At 37.7% G+C, this 23,485-nt stretch overlaps 1 protein-coding gene and 1 long non-coding RNA gene across 2 annotated transcripts in view; one reads left to right on the plus strand and one right to left on the minus strand.

Annotated features, from left to right (window-relative positions):
• LOC140172576 (uncharacterized) overlaps nucleotides 1–20,844 on the minus strand; it is a 65,087-nt gene extending 44,243 nt beyond the window's left edge. The window contains 6 exon segments of the mRNA XM_072195718.1: nucleotides 58–351; nucleotides 1,633–2,706; nucleotides 4,093–4,385; nucleotides 5,142–5,357; nucleotides 6,541–6,710; nucleotides 20,749–20,844. Of these exon segments, the coding sequence (XP_072051819.1) occupies nucleotides 58–351; nucleotides 1,633–2,706; nucleotides 4,093–4,385; nucleotides 5,142–5,357; nucleotides 6,541–6,698 (2,035 nt within the window). The 5' untranslated portion in view covers nucleotides 6,699–6,710; nucleotides 20,749–20,844.
• Nucleotides 12,411–14,143, plus strand: LOC140135902 (uncharacterized). The gene is made up of 2 exons (XR_011856584.1): nucleotides 12,411–12,465; nucleotides 12,989–14,143. It is a non-coding gene; the product is annotated as an uncharacterized lncRNA (long non-coding RNA).
• Nucleotides 20,845–23,485: the final 2,641 nt, after the last annotated feature.

A 23,485-nucleotide genomic window follows, 5' to 3' on the forward strand; every position in this document is an offset into this window, starting at 1 on the left:
GTCACGCTATTGAAAGCTGCGTTCATTCAATTGGAATTCCCACTATAGTAGACTTACCTGGTCTAAAATATTGGTTTCTGTCCTCCTCTGTACTATCCCCATCATCAAATTGGATCGACACGGCGCTAACTCGCGAGTCCAGCCTACTCGGGTCATCAGGACACTCCTCCCCCAGAGCGCCCTCTTGCGAGCCCATCCAACTAAGCCTACTAGGGCTTGGTGGGACTGGGCTGCATCTTGAAGGTGTGGGTTGGAACTCTTCACCGCCGTCCCCGCTACCGGGTCGTTGAGTTTGATCACTATGATTGAAGAACATGGAGTCTAATTTGTCCATACTACTCTGCAAAGAACCTGTATACATGTATAATAAATTAAGCATATCTTATTTGGTCCTACAGTGCTATCAGTGCCCCAATGGGAAATTCCATTTAAATAACACTACCCCTATGGAAGATTTTGGAAATATGGAAGATTTTGGAAATATCTTCCACAGAGGGAGTATTGATTTCAAATTGAATTAACACATTAGCAGCTCCATTTGAAACGCACTCTCCCTCAGGGGAAGATTCAGGTTGAATCTTTCTCAGAGGGTGTATGAAATTCAAAAGGAGCTGCCTAATGTGCTAATTCCATCTGAAATTCATACTCCCCCTGTGTTAGATATTTCCAAAATCTTCCACAGGGGTAGTGTGTATTTTGAATGGAATAGCCCAATAGTACCAATGGCTCTTTCTATTGTACCCTGAACATTTGTATAGTGCTTTAGTTTATTATCAAAATGAAAAAAATCAAAAATAGTAACATTATGCAAATGTTAATTATTATGCTTGATTCAATTTATTACATCACCAGGGTGTGATAAAAATAGTCACTGTACCTAACCAGGCACTAATAGCGCTATCGGACCAAATTAGACGTAGTACCTTTGGGGAAGAACAAAAACTTTTTTTCTTTATGTGTTTTTTTGTATGTTTTCATGGGAACACCGATGAAGTAGTGTGACTTCTCCCTCTAGTCCGAATGATCGCTAGTCCAAAGATTCTCTAGTCCGAAGGGTCGCTAGTCAGAAAACCAAATTATGTTTGCTATTCCGAAGGTTCTCAAGTCCGAATATAGAATAAGGGTTAGGGTTATGATTTAGGGCTAGGGTTTAGGGTTAAGGTTTAGGGGTAGGGTTAGCAAGCCTTATTCTATATTCGGACTAGAGAACCTTCTAAATCTATTATTCGGCTAGCGAACCTTTTTCAGAATTCGGACTAGCTAATGGTAAATTACGTGTTCGGACTAGCGAACTTTTGCACTAAGGAGCCTTTGGACTAGAGAACCTTCGGACTAGAGAATTGTCATCTGAAGTAGAACCAAAGTAGAGTGTTGGTCGTGGAGAGCAAAATAGTGTAACTTTGATTCTGCATGCAATATGTACCAAAAACGTGCATCAAGCCCTGCATGCGCAACTCTTGTTGTGGCCAATTATTCCCTATAATTGCACATTTTTGTTTAAATTTTACTATATTGCTAGTTAGTGCTATCTAAAGGATTAGGATTTAGCTATGTTTCATTTTGCAAAACAGGATAAGACTTTTTTTTTAATCCAAAAAAATTCAAACTTAATCCACCTTGTATCATACTCACTAGGGCCACTATCTGCCAACCGCTGATGCCTATATCCACCAGTAACATGACGTCGAGGCAAACTCTTGCGCTCATCCTCTCTGTTAGCAACCTCCTCGTCTGATGCATCGTATCCATCAAATCCATCTTCAACCAACTTTCTCCTGCCTTCTGACATCTTCGACCCTTCAAAATGTTGAGGTCTTCCATTTGGTTTCCTGGTAGGCAATATAGGCTCAGCAACATCTTTTCTGGTCTGCCTCTGACTGACATAATCTTCATCGTTGCCAATGCCATTTGGTTCTCTGAATTTTGAGATTCTGTGGTCGGATGAGCGTCCACTTTTGGAGGCCCTTCCTTCCTGGTTATTCTGGACACGTCCATCACTGACAGGATCTCTGGACTTTGTATATCTGTGGTCAAGTGATCCTGCAGAATTTGATGCTCTTTTGCTTTGATCATTTTTCATATCTTCATTGCCAATTATATCTCTTGATTTTCGATATCTACTATCAGAAAACTTTGCAGAACTTGAAAGCCTTCCTTGGTTATCCACGATATCTTCACCATTAATCGGATCTCTTGACCTTTGAACTCTGCGGTGTGATAAATTTGACAATCTTTGTCCATGATCAGTTCTAACACTTTCATCGCCAATCGGATCTCTGGATCTTGACCCTACGGAACTTGAAACATTCCTCTCCTTATCTTTTTCACAAAACAGGACTCTTGACTTAGAGCCTGTGTGATGAAAAGATGGCTGCTCCATATGCACACCATTGCCAGGTTTCCTCTCCACAACATCAACAATATCCTTTTGTCTTCTTATGTCTTGTCTGTTCCTGTCCTGTCTTTGTCTGTGTCTTGCCTTCTCCTGCACCTCTTCCTTGCCATTTCCATTCTTCTCGAGTGCTTCCATAGCCTTTCTGACTCCCACAGAGTCGTCTTCGTCTGTCACACCCTCTGGGAAGTTGTCCTCGATATCTGATATGTCCCCCATTGTCGCATCCAGTTCTTTGTTGTCGTCCACTGCATTTGGATTCTTGAGGTCTTTGAGAAGGTTGCTGTCTACGCGTATCAAACTTGATGACATATCTGTATCAAAGCACAGAACAACAACAACAACAAAGTTAAGTCAGATGTAACACTGTAAATGGACTATTCCAGTTAAAACCATACACCCGCTATGGAAGACATGACATTATAGTAGGAATTCCAATTGAATGAACGCAGCTTTCAATAGCTGTACTCGATCCAACCGCGATTGTATATCGCGTATTTCAAACTTCTAGCGAACGCATACGACCTTGGATACAATGCTAACCAATCACGAGTGCGTTGGCATGGTTGGATTCACTTCCGCGTTACTCACGCACAGTCGCACATGCTGGCGTACATCACACAGTGTACGCAAATGTTCGTCACGCTATTGAAAGCTGCGTTCATTCAATTTGAATTTCCATTATAATCTCCCACAGAGGGAGTGTGAATTGAACCCAGTGAAGACATTGGACATTTCAAAAATATTGTGCTTTTACTTACCACCATTGGCCATTCATTGGAAATTATTGTTCCAAAAACTTTCACACTAATTTCAGAGTTTTGGGAATCAACCATTTCACAAAATGTAGCAAAATTTTACAAAATTCAGGTATTTAGGCGACGAAAAAAGAAAACCCTGTTTTACGGGCCCGACCGACCCAGATTTTGAACAAATTGGGGGAACAAATTTTCCTGTACAAATGAATGCCGACCCAAATTTCGGAAATTTCAGGAACAATTTTTTTGTGTATTTTCTCAAATTGCAAATTATTTACAGATTTCTGTGATTTTTTGAGTCATTTCAAAAAAAAGAAAGAAAAAGAGGCAGATCGACCGACCCTACTTGAAAGGTCCGTCCGCCTGTAGAACATGGTTTCTTTTTTTCGTCGCCTTATTGCTTGTAATTCTTCTAATCTTTAATGGGGTTGTGTATTATAAACAGAATATAGCCAATAATTCCCCATAAGGGCTCATATTGAAATTCCCTTACACAGGAAGGTGTGCGCCATCCTGCAGCTTTCCTGTGCTAGCCTTCTTTTGTTAAAATCCTGGACAGGGTGTATCACTGATGCATATAATCCATCCGTTTTATGACCGAGCTTTCCTGCGGCGCGCTCTTAGCGAGGGAATCCTGCCTTCTTTCTATGTGAAAACGTGGTAGGGTATTTCAATATGAGCCCTAAACCAAGCTTTAATTTTAACCCCTTGAGCACTACCTGCCAATCTAACATTGCCTCTGGTTGGTCAATTACATGACATCTTCACTTTAATCACCAATCAGAATAGAGCTTTGCAAATAATTCACCCCAATTTTTTTGCGAGGTGAAATTATTCTTACAATGTTGCTGATTGGGCCAATTGATAATGAAAACTTCTTTTTGACCAATCGGCAATGGGGTTATACTGCTCAAAACACATAGAAACAAACACCCTACTCACCCATATCATCATCTTGCAGTATACCCAATGATGATACCTCACTAATCTCTGTTCCTATGCTCATCAAACTCTCTCTTGTATCCAGCGGTATATCGCCATTTAACCCCATCCACTCTTGTGATCCTAGCATCCCACCTCCTATGGTCAGTGAGGTTCTGCTGGGAACAGGATTTGGCAATGCTGGAACCTCATTGTTGGAAGAGGAGCGATTTGTCGAGAGCTGACTGGTGGAGTAGTCGACCTTTTCAAGCATTTCTGACACGTTGTGTGTGCGTAAAAAGTCCTGCACATCACTGAAAATACATTAAAAATGACAAAGGATGTTAATATTGCTGAACATACATGTAACTTGTCACTGGCATAAAAATGCAAATTATAGGGTGATTCAGAATCCTTAACCGATGAATAATGTGTCCAAGATTGAAAAGAGATGAAAATAATTGGCAAAGATAACATTATTTGAATGTTTCCCAGACGAAGATCGGATAGATGTGAAGTTTTACTTGTTGTCACCTCTGACACATTGTGGGTACGTAAAGAGTCGTAAAATAAGTGCCTAAAAATAGGGGTAGGTAAAACAGCCTTTAAAAAAGGGTGATGTTTCAAATTTCTGAAGGAACCTGCTTATTTGATGCGGAATGATCTCCTGTGAGCATTTTGACACTTTTTTTCATCCAAATTGGCCAAAAAATGAGTAGGTGCCGGCCAAAACAAGTACCGTATTTGGATCGGGGGTCTGAGGGGGTCTGAAAATCAATATTTTCATCAACAATCATTATTATATGCCTGATTCTGTTAAAGTTGGTGTTGCATGTAATTGATGTTTAGAATTTCATTTTTGAAAGTTGCATAAAAATTGGAGTTGTTGTTTCTGAATTTACCAAATACCAAATCATACGATTAATAGTTTTAAAGTTATAGGCATCTTACTATGAATAGGGAAATGTTATATGTATGGATGTTTAAATGACCCAGTTACTTTTGATATCGAAATGATATAAGTGATCTAACTCAAATTGGAACGACTTTCAAACAATTAGAATTATTACCTTGTATTTTCACTGTCAAACTCAAAAGCAAATGTTCTTGTCCCTTTCTTCTTAACAGTTTCTGATTCTTTCATTGGCTGCTGTGTGGAAGTTGAAGGACTATGAACTGGACTCAGATTGAAGTGAGTCTTCCTCGATGGTTTCCTCTTTTCAGCTTGTTCAAAGGCATCCTGTGCTCCGTACAAGGACCCACGTAATTCTGGATCATTAGTGATTCTAGAAGATAAAAAATTAAAACTAGAGCAAGTCCTTAACCCCTGGACACTACTTGTCATCTAACAGCATATCTGATTGGTTGATAACTTGAAATGCTCATTTCAATTGCCAATTATGACTAGGCTTTAAACTATTTATGGTCAAACTTTTGCATTTGCAGATGATCTTATTAATAACCTCATTGATTGGTTCAAAATTGTACAAAATATTCATTTTAGCCAATCAGCAGGTAGTTCTCATGGGGTTGAAATATTCCAAAGACATTGGGCTATTCCTGTTTAAATCCATACACCCCCTATGGAAGACATGACCTTAATCTACCACACAGGGAGTGTAGATTTCAAATGGGATCACACAGTCAGGTAACCCCATTTGAAATGCACACCCCATGTATGAGAGATTAAGGTGGTACTACACCCCGTGATAAATTTTGTGACTAATTTTGCTTGCATTTTTCTCAAAAATAACTACAAACTGGTAACAAATGTTATGTATATTATAGGGGCAAGGAATCCAATTACTTCACTGAAATATCAGTGATTCAAGACAAGTGGTTCATTATATATGTTAAGAAATGAATAACATTCTAGCGGTACTCTTTTCTTATCATAAATAACATACCGCTTGTCTTGAGTCACTGAAATTTCAGTGTAGTAACTGGATTCCTTGCCCCTATAATATACATACCTTTTGTTACCAGTGTGTTATTGTTTTTTGAGAAAAATGCAAAAATAATCACAAATTTATCAAGGGGTGTAGTACCACCTTAAGGTCATGTCTTCCATAGGGGGCATATGGATTTCAACTGGAATAAAATAGCCCATTATACATTGTAGATCTTTCAGCTCAATGTTAGGTAGAGGAGGTATAAGATGGGTCATGTATAAAATATCTTCGAATAGTCACCCCCTGGAGGCAGGTGTTGCATTTTCCAAAAGGGGACATTTATTAGAGGTCATTTTTAGAATGATAACTAAATGACTGAACTATGAACTTAGGTACTATGACTTCCAGTTCACTTCCCGGTTTACAATCAGACTTTAGCGGTCAGAATATAATTTGACAGAGAAATCCCCTAAGCTCCTGGGTTTGATTCCCAGGCAAGATCACTTTTGTCTCCTTTATTATTTGCGATGGTGAATCTTAATCTGGTGACGTTACTGATGTATTAATTTATTCTTACCTTTTGTTTTCTTCCGGATTCTTTGTAACTGGTCTTGCTACCGTAGATGCAGCTATTGGCGACCCTGGCGATGACCGGAATGTCAAGTTATCCAGCGACGATGACTTCCAACCATTGTCCATACATGTGGCAAGGACTGATTCATCATTATGACTCATTTTGACATGTATCTGAAATTTGAAGATTGTATCACAAAGGAAAAACATTACAAACAAATATCAGTATCCATGCTGCTATTACAAACAAACACAGAATTAATCCAGAGGTACATGTTGGCATGCTATTTTTGCATTCCATGAACGTACCTCTTTGAAGATCTCCATCTCTGAAGATGGCATTCGCTAGAGTACCGAAAGCTCAGCCCCCTGAAAAGGACTTCTCTAGGGAAAGATTAAATCTTACTCATATTTACCGACCTAGAGTACCAAGTAATTTCAAATCGAACGTATCTCTTTGGTATTAAAATCAATCAAATCTATGGGTTGGGTGACCCAACTGCCAGATACTTTCCTGATACGAGTGCCATACATGTAAGTTGCGTAAACACAAGCTTTTCATCAAAGGCAAGTCAACGTCACTCCCAAATCGCAATAGTTCAAGTATTACCAAATAGCAACCTTTTAACTCAAGCATTCTATGTTCTTCAATCTTCTTATTTTACTCTCCCATTCAAAAATACTTGAATGTTGTTTTACCTGGTAAAAATGATCAAATGTGCTCAAAACCATGACTGTGACAAATTTCAAGCTTTCAGCGCATGTTATTATGAATGGTTTCTAATACTCATTCAAAAAAAAAATTGGATCATGCTGCCCAAATATTCATTCCATTAAAGCTTTTTTCTGGTACGAGATGATTCCAAAACACCAACATGGGCAAGTGTACATGTACAGTAAAATTTACCTAATTCTGAGATTTGCACCAAATAATAAATATCATCAACAATCAGCTCTAGTCAGACATGTAAACAGGTTGCTGGTTAAATAAACAAATTTGACATGGGTGTTTATTTATAAAAGGGTACCGACTGTAATGTAACAGTGTAATGTAAAAAATATTTTTAGCCCTAAATCAATGAATTTGTATTTTTCCCCAAAACAAGCTTTTCCTGTGGTTATATTATATGATCCTATAAAGCCTATTCCTGAGCTGTAGCAGGTTCAAAATATAACATTTTCTACCAGAATAGTGGAAAACCAAGGTTCACAATGTAATAGGGGACACCAAAATACAGGTACTTATTTTAAATGGTAAAGTGTATATTGCAAGTTTTCTTTATGATCAGATCAAGTGACATATTTAACAGTTTTATACAAAAGACTGAAAGCGAGATTTCACTATGTATGTAACAGGGACATCAAACATGTTGACCTAAATTTCACAAATTACAGAAAAAAGTCACCAAGTTTAATGAAGAATTTATTAAAAACCATCAAAATGATGCTAATTAAGTAGAGTTACTTGGAATATTCTTGTAATAAAAATGCAAACAAATCAGTATCATTCTTGTCTTGTCTTGTAGATCCAACACCCTTTGGTGAAAGGGTAATGTGGATAGGGTTGGTGATGTGCTATATGAGAAGAGTTATTTGAGGTAGAGGTTTGTTATTGCTTGCTGGAAGAGGTTACTGTCGCGATGTCGTTGATGCTGGTGATGTGTCGAGGTAGTGTGTTCCAGTCTCTTGTCATTATTGGAATAAATGAGTTCAGGAAACAGTCTTCATACAGTCTTAGATAGCGAGAACCAATCAGAGCAAGCGTTAGAAAAATCCAAACCATGCATTGATTGTGTCTAATTGCACTCCGCGTACTACGTGCAGTGTTTTTGCGCGCGTTCGCGTCTCGTAGGCTTGATTCATTTTTCCGGCGGGTTGATGCATTTATATTATACCCTGTGTGGGCAAGTCATACTTCAGTATGACTTGCCCTGAACGTCCATATATGTTCGGAAGAGACGGATACATTGCATGAGAGCCTGCCAATTTAAGCTTCCTATAATATCAATTGCACATAACATACGAAGTCACAAACTTACAAACTTCAATATGCACTTTAATACAGCAGACCAGCTGTTAATTATTACCGATCCTGTATAATAACTTACATAATCGTCCATTTCATGGAATCCTGTTGCTCAGAATTGCCAATTTCATTTTTATCTGTCAAATGCGCTGTGGATGTGCTCCATTAAATCACAGGTGTTAAACTGACTTTATACAACTCACTCGCTTTCGCAGAAAAGCCAGTCTCGTGGCGCTGGGGCATGACGTCATCGTGGACGTATGCAAAATTTCCGACGGGCGTCATATAACCCGTAGGCCTATTGTGATTGGTTGCAAAAGCCATTCTTTGAAATCGTAAGCCAATCAATGAACGCGACGGCCTTTTACGGTATTAATTAATGTGACTCGCCAGTAAAGTACGTCTAACCTGATAGGTTTACAAAACTACTTTGATAATTGCTAAGCCAGTCAGCGTGCCCGATGCAACAACCTCTTAGAGGTTTTTGAGAGGCGAATTCACGTGGTGATCCAGCGATCGAGTATAAATTCAGCTTGACAACTGCTCTCGCGCGAGATCGCAGGTGCAATAACAATACATGGACACAATCACTGAATGGAATGATGAATTATTTATGACATGCATCGGCTGGATTTTACGATCGAGGTAAGGTTTTTGGCCTATCCCTGCATGAATATCCTTCGTTTTCAGCATCAAAGATACTTGCGATGACCAGTTTTTTGCGGACACTTTGATAACAGGTAACTTTTATAGGTCATAGGGTAGAAACTATAGTTGTACAATTTGTACGAAATATACATTTTGTTATAGGCCTAAAATGTTTACAAAAATATATTGGTCCATACGTTGTGCTTCTATTCAGTTGTTCGACGTACATTTATATTTGGTTCTATTTTCCAATATTTTTAGTGATAATTTTGTTATAAGATTAAGAACATCAAATATCACGTGTTTGTTTTCTTCTCGTGTATGAAATAGGTTCATTAATTAGGGGTTCATTCATAGGATTGAGGGCGTGATCGCTGTTTATGCCCGAGGCGTGAGCCGAGGGCATAAATCACCGATCATGCCCGAAATCCTATGAATGAACCCCGTTCATACATACCCAACATTCTGAACATTGTTAGCAATCCAAAACAAATGAAAATAATAAGGTTTACAAGTTTAAATAACATTTTCATTCCGCTTTCCTGGGAGAAAATGAGTAGGCCTACTTGCAGGAAGCAGCTCGTGAGGTCAATGGCCGGGAGTCAACGCGTTCATCTCTTGCGATCCGCGTGTGATGGGCGTGGTGACATGCGCGTGTACGCAACACTAGCAAATCGTGTTTCGCGTTAATTGGGTTCCAATGCTGCGTGACGCAGATTGTTTATGCCCTGCGTACTGGTCATAAACGGTATTTATGACCAGCAAAAAAGGGCGCAAATCCAATCAGAAACGTCGTTATATCGTGAGTATGTATGAACTTGTATTACTTGTTTCTCGAGAAATAATGCACTTGCGCTGATGTAGATGCATCTAATGCACTCCCCCCCTTCTGGGCTCAAGTTCATTATTAACCTATAATTCATTATGTGCTGATATGATATTTTGTGGGAAACCAAGGCATTTTTGGCAAACTGGAAATGCAATAATTATAATTTAAATTTTCACATTTTCTCTTTTTAAAAAGGAAAGCTTCATAATTCTTTAAAACTACTTGAATACTAAGTTCACTACAAGATTCCTGGCGACGGTGTACCTCTGCTGCACTGGTACTTTGCAGGTACTACTGCTGCTACTACCGAGTACCCCATCCCGTGGTAGCCGACGTTGGTACTACACCAAAGTACCAGCGTCGGCCACCATACTGTAGATACTCCCGTAGTTGAGTACCTATGTCGGTACTCCACCATCGTCACCTCCGAGTCAACTGCGGTGTGCCGAGTAGGTGACTTATCGGAAGACCATCGTGTGGGTGCTGCTACGAGTCCTTCCATGGAAGTACCTGCACAGTAGCCGCACCTACTGTGTACCCATGTGTCACCTACTGTGTACCTCATGTGTCACCTACTGTGTACCCCATGTGTGAAGTAGCAATGAAGGTACTCTTGTCGTGTTTTTGCATTCCTATAAATCGAATCGCCCAGCGATCACCGTGATGCTGCGTACTCACTCATATTTGGCCGTGACGACGAGTTACGAAGAAACATCATCATTTTCTCAGTTTTTAAACCAAAAAAAGTCAAAATTTCCTGATGTTTATGTCTTCAAATGTTGTGCATGTAAAGAGTTGCTGACTTAGATCATATTGGGCACACAGTAACTCTTGAATTGTAAAAGATTTTGGAAAGAAAGGTTCGCCAAATCACCGTAGATAACACACGCAATTTTCCTATTGGACTGTATGTGATGTGGGTTGCATACTCCGTGATTTTCCGTTGGTGTTTTTGGCATTTTTCGTCACAGTATAACCACTTCAGTTGTCTCGAATGTTAGGTAAGTAACTGAAGCCGATAACTTAAGTAAGCTTTATTCTCAATTCATCACCAGTTTGATATTAAAAAACGTGCTAATTAATATTATTTATAATACCATGAATACGTCATGTACGTGGTGCTTTTGTTACTGTTAAACTGTATGTTGACAGATGTAAAATGCACATTATTGCCAGGCTAGCCTAGCCTATAAACATGATAAAAAACTTTAAAAGCATACTGTCACTGTGATTCGAGTCATCCCGGGAGTATTCTCTGTTCAGTGACAGTTTAAATGTGTATTAGGCGTAATTAAATATCTGGACATGCTAGACTAAATTAAATAATAAAAAAATGAGTGAGAGGCCTATCTATGCGGATTTGTCGCCCTAAAAAAGGGGACACGCCTGTGTTAATTAACATTAGCATGTGTTCCTCACGGAGCAACCTGGGTAAACAAACAAACAAACAGGCAGGAGTGCCCATCTCTCTTTCAAGGACAAGGTGATTGGGGCAGACTCCTTCCTTCATCAAGTTCATGTAATGTTGCTGGGGGGTCAAAGTTTTAGGCCACTGTACGTGTGCCACCTTGTCCGTGCCCCTCACTACAGTGCCACCGTGGCCTAGCAGGGCGTATTAAAGACAATGCGAGACACAAATGATATATGTGTGCGGATTGGACATATACGATGCAAGCATAAGAAATTGTGCAAAAAATGAATATGATCGGGCAAACTGAGAGGCCGTTATTAAATCTACTAAAACTTCAGTTCAGAATATAAATAAACACGTCATAGTCTGGCAAACAGGTGATACAGTATAAACATAGCCTACGATCTGTGCCTAACTTAGGCTAGCTAGGACTAGTCTAAAAGGGTCACCTTTTTGTATGATTTCTAGGCTATTACAGCAATTTTGGTTCACAATAGGCCTGTCAGTGACAATCAATGTATATGTGTGTGTAGTCTGGATCAAAGAAGATACACCTTGTGTAGAGGGCACATGCCTAGGGCAGCTAGGCTTGCACAGATTAGGCTTGAATAGGAAGTTGAGGCCGGGCTTACTATTTTAGTCAAATGACATGTCATTAAAAGATTGAAGGGTAAAAACACTGAGGCCTAGGCTAATTGATAAATAATAGGGCAGGCTATTATATAAGGCTTAGGCCTATCTTAAATTTTTAAAGACTATTCAGGTCACGGGTCAGGTCAGTATTAAATTCTGAAAAGTTAGGCCTACTATCGGCTTGGCTAATAAAATAACAACATACCGGTACAAATCATGTTTCTTGTACTTTCCTCATTCAATTAGGTCGGTGCCTTGAAGTGAACTGTTGCAGCAACTTAGCCACATGATAGTTGTGAGGAGAATGTGTCGATGCAACTAACGCTCTCGTCTACAGAGTTTAGTCCAGAACGAACAGATTGTGTTCCATATAAAAGACCTGGTATGTGTAAGTTTTTGATTTTAAGGCACATGCTAATATTTTGATTTCATGATGTGGTAGTGGTACAATCATAATTTCACTATTAAAAGACAATGATCCCTGCCATGTGACAAGGCACTAAACGATAATGTTCCACGTGACATGCGAAATGACTTTTCCACTACTTTTGATGTGTGTATGTATGTAGGGTCGCCATAAAACTAAATTTGTATTTACAATAAAACTCAAAATCTCTTGAATGTCCCGTTAATAATAATAAACAAACAAGTGCCCTTGGAATGCACAATTTACTAAAAGATGATTATGATCTCATGTGACTATATGAAAACGATCTTTCCTGAAAATCTTTAGAATCATAAAACTCAGAATCTCTGAATGTCCCATTAATGAAATAGTAATACAAATACTGAATCAAACAAACATCTTTAAACAGTCTTTGTGCACTTTCCATTTTAGACTTGTTTTAGTATTAGTATTAAAATGTCTTGTCTAAACTTGTCTTTAATTATGTTCCTTTTTTCAGATGAAAATTTGCACATTGCACAGGAAGGAACTGGCCTAGATACAGCAACAAGCTAAAGACCAGAGAATAGGATGGATGATCGTCCCTACATGAAATATCTTCATTTGGCAATTGGATATTGTACCACAGTGAAACTGACCTATAGGGCACAGTTGCACAATATCAAGACATCAAGAACCCAACCCATCAGCTTTAATATCATACCTCAAAGAATAAGAAAAACTTTGGTGACAACAATGCATCTTGGTCAGAAAAGAATTAAAGGTTAAACAGGCGTCAAATTTCATATCTTGTTAAAAACCACACCAAAGTATTCCTCTGATCATAATGAATCTGAAAAAGTATTGTTTGATCTATAAAAGCACTATGTTCTCTATTTTAATATAAACAAACATTTCAAGGGTCACATTTTTGGTTCCATGGGGATAAAATTTCAAACACTCTTTAAGATTTTCCTAAACAGTTACTCTAACTGTATGGTTTTTGATACCAATTCAAATAATGAATAGTTTGCACCATCTAAGATGTTTCGGTACATGATGACATGATGAATACTTTGTAGGGCTTTTAACTTTTTTCTGAGTAAGGTGTATTTTTTCTACCGAAGTTTTTCTGATCCCTTAAAGTCTTAAAGAACTAAATTGCAAGCTCCAACGACAAATATCGCACAATGTTTGAAATTCATGCATCATTTATCTACAAATGTTGGAGGGAAAACCATGACTGATAAAAAATTAAATTTAATGAAAAGAGTCATTGAAATATAAAGATGAATATTCAGACCAGGGGTCTTACTTAAATTGTGGTGTTCCTCAAGGCAATGTCATTGGTCCTGATTCATTCCACTGATGCCTCGGATAAGTATGTGGTTGATTTGACTGTTGGTGAGAACAGAGCCTATGATGGCACCAGCACAATACAAGCCCCAGTCTATGATGTTATGTACACTTTGACTGATAAAAACAAATGGAGGCTGTCAGGTGTTGTTCAAGTCGTAGTTTCCAATCTATAGGCTTTGATTTGTTTGGGCTCCCCATATTAGCATTTATCTGACATTCCCATTTGAGAATAATTTCTTATTATCTTGTTTTATCTTTATATGTTAAAATGTTTTTACATATTTCTAGTGTGCAATTAAACATGTTTTTCAGTATTGCAATTAGTGTAAAAATCATGTAGGCTAATTCAGCCCCTCGGCTGCAATATGAACCAATACATAATATTGAAATTATTATACTTAGTTCTCTGGGTTGATGAGATGTACACATTTTAATCTTTACCCAGAGCAGCCAGTGCACAGAGCAGCGGCGCACATCGTTGAAAAAAACCCACCTATAGCAAACAACTATAATCTGTATACCTTCCTCGAGTCAGTAATAATATTTAGGTATTGCTTTTTATTGTATCTCTAAAGGTAATGATGAGAAGTATACAAAAGTATAAATTTTCAGAAAGGAAATGATGCAAGGAATCCAACTAGCATAACAGATTCCTGAAAAAATTAATAGTTTTTGAGAAATTCTCAAAATTTTATTTCACTTTACTGACTCGAGGAAGGTATATGGACTATAGTACATCTGGTCGGGTTCGAACCGGCAACCTTCGTAATACTAGCATGATGCCTAACCAACTGAGCCACAGAGGCATGTTGCAGAATGGTTAGAGCGTCTTTTATAGTATTATGAAGGTCGCCGTTCGAACCAGGCCAAATGCACTATTTTTTCAACGTTTATGTGTGCTGCCTGCTCTGAGTAAGGCTAAGGGCCTGTGCAATAATCATGAGCCCTGGGGAGCAAGAATTTTGGTTGGGGAGCTAAAAAGGGGCAAGTAATTTTTGGCAGAAAGGGTCCCGGACAAACGATTTTAGTTTAGACACACATTCATGAGGAACGCACTAAAAAGGCTTAGGAAAACAGTACGCGGTACGGAAACGTTATAAAAGATTTCTTTTGAAACTTTTGCACTATTGATGCGATCAAGGAAAGTCAGTCGGAAGTCTGCAACATTAAATTTTCAGTTTTTTATACGATAGTAAAAAGCATTCTATACAAAGCTGAATTTTGCAGAACACCCCATTGAAATTGAACATGCAGTTCCAAAGATATGACCAATTTAAGAGTTTCCAAAACAATAGGAAACAAAAGGAAATAGTTGCTTTGTTTGGCTATATCTCAAAATCAATATTGATCGCATCACAAATGGTTTCGCCTATCATGGTCGGTAGGCATCATCAGAATGATGTTTGTTGATCCTTCTGATGTTGTCTACAACCATGATAGGCAAAACGGTCAATAATGAGTAATGTTTTGGTTTTGTTCAAAAGAAATCTTTTATGTTTAACAACAAATCTGATGAATCTACTTAGTGACGTCGGAAATATTTTTCTGTTCACCGCTTCGCATTATGTATCTAGACCATAAAATTTTAAGGTTTGCAAATCGGGATTCCCAAAATTTGGCATATGGTCATTTTCACGGTAAAGGGTGTAACTTTGGATTTTTAACATTTTGATCCGTAGTTTTCTAATAAAGCCACAGAATTCCATGATTTTTGGCCACATAAGTCATCTAGTTAGCAGCTACCTTGGGTAGCATAATCATCTTCGGGAGTTACTGCGTTCTTTTTAGCAGGCTTAAATGTACCTAATATTGCCATTTTGAAAAACTGTAAAAAACAGTAACATTTTTGTAAAACCCTGTGTTTTCTTCAGTTAGTTCATGGATAATTTTTCTTATCCTGAAAGTACGGTCATATGTTCAGTAAACACTGCCACATTAGATTTAATTGTGAACAGCCCTGTATTTTTGAGAACCGGACTTCGATATTTGTCGCTTCGGAGGCTTCATTTTCCGTTAACAATTGTTAACAAACTTTGTGGGTATAGCTTTGGTTCATAATTCTTGGTTATTTCTTCACTTCTTCTTGATTCATAACAGTTGATATCTTAACTTGAAATGGGTAACAAAAATTAGTTGATTTGCAAGCTTTTAAAATTTTTATAAAATCTTGACTTCAAAGAGCCGATTTTCCGTTAACTTTTTGAAGCCTCCAAACAAACTGTTCAGCAAGCTTGGGCAAATATAAATAAAAGAGCTCATCCAATCTATTTATCAAAATGTAGCAAAGTAGATCCTCAAGTCACTTGTTTTTAAATCATGGAGATATATATCACCGTTTGAAAATGGGACCCAATACAAACTTTCCGTTAACAATTGAAGCCTCCGAAACAAATGAAGCCTCCGAAACAACAGTAAACTTAATTATCATCTATGCATATCTAAATTGGTATGTTCCATATTGATATCTGCATTGTAATTGTTGCATGATATGTGCAGAATGTCATAAATTAAAAAAAAAATTGATATTATGGTTAATGCTTGAAAAATATACTGATATCCAAGAAAGCCCGATTCTGAGGCTTCACATGCAAATAACACCATACTTAACAAATGGGTGAAAAAATTATCATGTTATAAATCTGCAATATCTGCCGCATAGAATCATTGATTCAATACACACAAGAAAATAACAGCTTAGATGATCCCAACAGTGTTGTTTTCAAAAAAACTACTTCTGCCATGTTTAACCATTGTAAACATGAAGCCTCCGAAACAAAAAAAAATGACTTGCTGTGATAATTTAATTTTTGTCACAACTGAAATTCAATACTTAGAAGCAAAGCATGAAAATTGGTAATTGTGATATTTTTTACCTATTTTTTCATGTCAACTTGTAGTAGTTAGCCAAATATTTTACTTTTATGATCACCTGTGTTGTTAACTGAAGCCTCCGAAACACAAATCGCTTGAATTGCCAATTCTAAAAAATAACTCCAATTTCTGTGAAACTTGGCTGGGAGGTTCCTTTCATCAAGTAGTATTTGTACATGAAGTTAGACATTTAAATTATTTTAGGAACCCAATTAAAACTTAAAAAATATGTTTAAGGTTGGGAAATTTCCATTGCAAATGACCCTTGATGTTAAAAATTTTCAAAATTGCAATTACAAACATAGCAAAACATGGTATAAAATTTAACTTATATCTGTTGACTTACTTTGGAATGGGATTTCACATGTATTCCAGCTTTCATGTCATAATTTTCTGAGCTTATGTAAAATACATTTTTTTTTTTTTTTAACCAAAATGTTATGGAAATGTCAAATTTTTTATCAGAAATCAAAAGGTTTAAGCCTTGAAACACTATTTTACTGGAATTTAAGTTGCTTCTATGCATGATTACAGTAAACAGAAACATATTTAAGTGGTTTGAAATTTTGACCCTAAAAATCAAAAGTTACACCCTTTACCGTGAAAATGACCATATATGCGGCGGGGGGGGCAAATATATTTTGGCTGGTCAATGGAAGGGGGGAGCAATTTTTGCACGCCCATTTTACCTCCGGGGCTCAATTACATGACAAAATGAGCCAAAATCATGGACATTTCTGGTCATTTTAATATTTAATTCATGTGTATATCCTTTGTTAAGTAATACTGTGGGGCTGGAGAATCTGGCACTTACCCGTCAAAATAATGACTGACCCCTTTATAGGCGATGATAAAAACCCCATGTTCTACGGGCGGAAGGCCGTTGCAAACATATTCTAAAAATATTCAGCCAAAATGAGTAAAATTTAGCCCCAAAACGGCTGATTTTACATGCTTTTAGCCAAATTTTAAAAAAAATTCTCCAAAACGCAAATTCTGGGTCGGTCGCCGGGCCCGTAGAACGGGTTCTTTTTTTCGTTGTCGTCACGGAAGATTGAACAAAAAAATCAACATCCAGGAAAACTTATAAGGACCCCTCTCCCACTGACTGTCGGTCTGTAAAATGTATAGTAGGCATAGACCCCATTAGGCCTACACCAAATTAATGAGTATAGAGGCCGAGATGCCACTTTTCAGGTTTTAGCCAGGTTTTTAGTGAGTCCAAATTCCCGCTTTTTTATTCATTTTCAGCCCGTTTGGGGGCTTTGTGGCCTGCATTCACATGCTTTTTCAGGTTTTTCTCACCAGTTTCAGGTTTTTTGAGTGAAACTGAGTGGCATCTCTGTAGAGGTCAAAGATAAACAAATATTCCGGTGGAGTATAATTCTGGCCCGGTTTTTAATACTCGAACAATAGGGTATATTGCTGATCCATTAATTATCCTTTTCTGGTGCATTGTGGGATAGAAAAGGGGGCAAATTAGCGATCGATTTGCCCCCTTTTCTATCCCACAATGCACCAGAAAAGGATAATCAATGGATCAGCAATATACCCTATTGTGAGAATATTTTCAATGTTACACTAGCCACAAATCAAGGTGAAACTTTGTGTTTACTTGGCCAATTTGCAGTTTTTACAATATTTTAAAGCCCCCAAATCAATGTGTTTGTTTATACTAGGCTAAAAAGGAAAAAAAACAAGATTCACAGCAATTCTGGTGATACGAATATACCGGGTGGAGTGCAAATTTACAAGGGCCCATATTGAAAAATGATCCATCCCCATCAGTCATCCAAAATGATGTTTGCCATATTGAACTGTCTTTCTGGTAACAAACCAGTAAATATACACCCAGAGACACCTAAAGACACTTGCAAGAGTGTTGCAAGTCCGTCACGTCATAGGCCGTCAAAAAAACATTTTTGAAGGCCTATGGGTGTCGTGAGAATTCTAATTTTAGAAAGTGAAATTGCATCTTTATTTGTAAACTTGACGTCGAATGTTCTATTTAGTATTTGTTGAGTGGTTGTTTCTTTTGCCTCTGCCGATATAGCTGTATTCCGTGTTTTGGATTGAAAAAAAGATTTTTTTTTTAATTTCTGACCCTGACTCGAATTCCGTGTGAACCTTCGCAAGCCAAGGGTGCAGACAGGCGGCGGATGACATGATCGAACCGGCAACTCGTGAAATCGCCCGGCCGTATGGCATTTTCCATATAGGCCTACTCGGTTAGTTTTGTGGGGTTCATTATCGAACCCCAACGGTTTTAGCTTGTATTTATATTATTCATCAACATAGGCCTATTTGTTTGTGATATTTCAAGCGTTTTAAAATTTCAAAATAATCCCATTCAATTACACGGTTGACGATGAAAATTTACTGAATTAGGGAATGCACGTCATACACCACCTGGGTGCAGAATAAAAATTTGGCGCTTCCATTTTTGGAAGGTATTCGATCCTTGATTTTGTTGCGGTCGGATGTTATATCAAGCACAAATATATTAAACACAAAATTTTAAATGATTTTACCACCAAACCTCAGTATTTAAAAAAGTCTCAAATCATGGCGATATTGCATTGTGATTTGAGTGACTTAACTTGCAATTCTAAGTTAGTCCACCCGAGGCGGGGCGCATATTTTTTCCAACCATAGTCGTGGGCGTAATCGCTAAACCCTAAACCTAAACCGTATGCCCTAACCAACCCTAACCCTTTCCTATGTGTTCTGGGTTGATAATATTTTGCATCCCGTTATGGTTGCAGAAAAAAAAAAAAAAAGCGTCCGGGACATTCACCTCCGGCCGACGGCCTCCCCATGTCTTGAAATCAAATGTAAACACAATGTCAGAGCGCACATGGATGTCAAAGGTCAAGCTTATGTGCGGGGTTTCTGTGCCCTTGAATCTTCTTCAGTGTTCTTTTTCAGCTCCAGCAATGTTATATTTAAAAATGTTGTTAAAACCCATTCACTGATTGAAAAATAAAAATAAATCTATCTATTTTTATAACTGTAATAATTCTGTACATTATAATAAGTTTTTATGTGTATTAAATACTGAAATTCAAAAGCAATAAATTATTAAATATCACGCTACTGATAAATATCCGAGTTTGAACTCTTTATTATCATAGTGAAAGACTAAGTTCCATATCCACATATAAAAAGGAATTTTACTTCTACGAACGATGAGGTTAAAAGGTTGCCCGAACTCATGGGTGACGTCATTGTTTACGGCTGGAGTACCGACGTCGGTACTCAGCTGTGGAGTACCTGGCAGGTGAGTACCAGTGTCGGTACTCGAGTACCTTCAAAGTACCTACGCCACGAGGTATTCGCGAGTTGCAGCCGGCTTGCTGGGCCACAAGGGTCTGGTGGCCGACGTGGGTACTCGAGAGTAGCAGCACTGCTACTCTCATGAGAATCCCGTAGTGTTACTTAGTATCCAATAACGTCCTAATGATAAATGAAGATACTGAGTTACAGTTTATTTTTTATACGTATATGAATGATGAATGAATGATGATGAATTTAATAAAAATTTATAAGCTTAACCATGCATGACCATGACATGTATTAAAGGGGCATTTCGTGATCCACAGCCTCATCCCCCCACTTTTCTCAAAAAAAGTTGAGATTTTTATATCACTGGGAACCTCTGGCTACATAATATTTATGTACAAAATATTTCTTGCAGATTAATTCGTTTTGCAAAGATATCGTGAAATTCGAATTTCGTTCTGGTGCACCAGAACGAAATTACAACGCATTGTCTATGGAGCAGTGTAATACACATAATCATGCATAACTCGCAAACGCAAAATCGGAATCAACTGAAATTTTGGGAATAGGCCTTTTTCGTGGATATGTACTGAAAAATGTCATAAAAAGAGGATGCTAGGATCACGAAATCCTCCTTTAACTGTATGATGTACAATGTCTGATATGGCAATGTTTACATTAAATTCTAACTTGACACGCGCCTTAATACAAGGGTAATACTCTACAAACTATGCCTTTTCCAATTCTCAAGTGTCTCAAGAGCCTTACCGCTTCACTGATTTTCAAAATAACAACTGCTTTCAGCTGTTATTTCTCTAATTCTCTAACGGCTCACGTCAAAAATAACTCCAAGTCGGTCGCCATGTTTTGATATACCCGCTGATCGAAATCTCGACATTTCACCTGATTTCACGTTTCAAAAAAATGCTCTGCAGTGGATTATCAACGAAATTCATTTCAGAAGCACGAGGGGGCCACAAAAAGTTTTGGAAGTGATCCATGTTCTCATCAAGGCCTACTGTCAATTTAGATAATTGTTTTTTAAGATAGTTGAAAAATGTTTTGAAAAAATGGTCCAAGTCATTAAAGAAAAGTAAGAGAACACTCTTAGACGAACTTTTCAAACTTGATGAAGGAATTTATTCAGTTGCGGTGATTAAAGGCCCATTCAGTGATTTGCTCATCCGGACGATCGTAAAAATCATCAAAATTCAGATTTTGGTACCTTTGTAATTGGCATAGATGTGCTAACATAGCCTGCTAGTGGTTCGGTCGAAAGCCGTGTATTTTAAACAAAATAAAGCATTTACATGAATCTGGACTTTTGATACTGACAGTACAAAAAGTCCGACTCGAGATCGAAAGAAGCTCACTCTCCACCATACCAACACGCGTTGCGTATTGTTTCTACTACTTATTACATCAGTAGCTACTATTTTAAACAAAATACACAATTTTAACTGTTTTTCATATTTGAATTGACCGTTAGTTTGCCTCGGTGACGTTTAATTGCTTATTTTGTTTTCTACTACAAAAATTAAGCGTCTGTTTTAAATCAATTTAGACTCTACTTCCCCTGTGTTAGAAACACTGGACTAGGAAGTTTTTCCAGTCGATTGGTGGCGCACTGTACGAAAATCTCGATTTTCTCGAGTCGATCTGAGTTGAAGTAGAAAACCTTTCTAAAACTTCTGTTTTTGACTAATTTGTCGATGTATTCAGGGGAAAAGTGGTTTAATGAAATTCTGTAGACTTATTCTTTATTTCTAAGCAACTCTGACAAATTTCCATTTTTTTAATGTTCCTGTGAAATCACTGAAAGGGCCTTTAAACTGAATTAGGAGCTATTATAGGCCTATAGGCCTATTTGAAGTGTCCTATTTGGAAATCTAGGTTTTTGGACTTGAAATTTAAAACTTTGCATTCTAAAATTGGATCTAACTCAGGTGTAATCCCAAGTCACTAAACCAATTGTGTTCAACTTTATTATCCGGCCTGAGCGGGGATGTAGAAATAAATCCTGGGCCGGTAAATAACAGCGTTGCAGATTCTTGTACAATTGTGTGGCAACTTGAAGCATAGATTTAAAAATCTATGCTTGAAGCCAAACCCGTACGCAGGGGGGGGGGTGCGACCGCACCTCCCCAAATTTGCAAAAATATACAAAAAGTCCCAAAATTTAGGAATTTGCGAGCGTAGCGAGCAAAAAAAAATCAGCTTTTTTACGGTTTTTGGTCAAAAAGGTCCAAATTTGGGGGAAAAGTCCACATTTCACAAAATCGCCCCCCTTTGGAAAAAAGTCCACTTTTTCAAAATCAGCACCCCCAAAAAAAAACCCTGCGTACGGGCCTGCTTGAAGCCATTTCATGTTACATAATGCTAGGAAACTACTTTGTTCGGACGTTCAAGTGTGCAGGGGTCCAGAAAGTGCTTAAATTAGGAAACTGATGATCGGTGACTATTTAGGCCTATTATACTGTCAGCTCCTTCCAGGTTGTATGGAACCAGTACTTGGCCTATGTTAAAATAAAAAAAAACCATCCAGTGGGTTCACTGGATAAAAAACAGAAGGTAATATCTCATGTCACTTGTAGTATCATGGTAAGGCCAAATAAAAAAATAAACATGTTTCACGTCCCCTCCCGCTTCCTTTTTTGAGGTTTCCTCAAATATATTTTTATTTTTTGAAATTCAGCTATAACTTTTCAAAAAATATGTCTAGGAAGTTGGGATGCTTTCTATAGCCTTGTTAAGATACAAGAAACATTTTAGGAAGGTTTTGTGATCATTAGAGAGGTGTAACTCCCAGAACAAAAAAATAAAAAGGGCCTCCTCCTTTTCTAGCCATTATTGTATACGCTAAAACAGCTCTAAGTATGGGTATTTACACCAATTTTGCAATAAAAAATAGAAAATAAAAAGCCCCCTCTTCCTCCTTTTTTTCGAAAACCCGGACGTGAAACATGTTTTATTTTTTACTTGGCCTAATGTCTCATATCACTCATGGTTTCCTTCAAATCGTTCAGCAAATTTAGGGCCTACTTGGAACGTATCACGAGCACTGTTGACCTTCACAAAACATCTCTGATAAGCACGAAAATGATTTTTTGAAATTGAATTGAAACCCAATGGGGTTCTTTGTAGAACCAAAAAAAGTTCTGTAGCCAAGAAAAAGGTTCTTTGTAGAACCTCAAGCTTGAAGAACCTTTAAGGAATCTTAAAGAAAGAACCCTCAAAGGTTCTAAGTAGAACAGAAAAAAATGTTCTTTATCCAAGGAAATGATTTTTAGTACCAAAAAGGGTTAACACTATACGTTTTACTTTTCTTAACTTTGTGATGAGTCCCTGAATGAATGAATTAGAATGTCCCCAGGCCTATTTTTAAAAACCTTTATGGTTCTTTATACAACTTTTTAAGGTTCTTTTTAGAACCTTATAACTGCTTAGGGTTCTGCATACAGGACAAAAAAGGATCTAAGTTGAACCTTTTTTTAAAGAGCATGGT

This window comes from Amphiura filiformis, chromosome 16, assembly GCF_039555335.1.
Source record: "Amphiura filiformis chromosome 16, Afil_fr2py, whole genome shotgun sequence".
In the NCBI taxonomy this organism is placed as follows: domain Eukaryota; kingdom Metazoa; phylum Echinodermata; class Ophiuroidea; order Amphilepidida; family Amphiuridae; genus Amphiura; species Amphiura filiformis.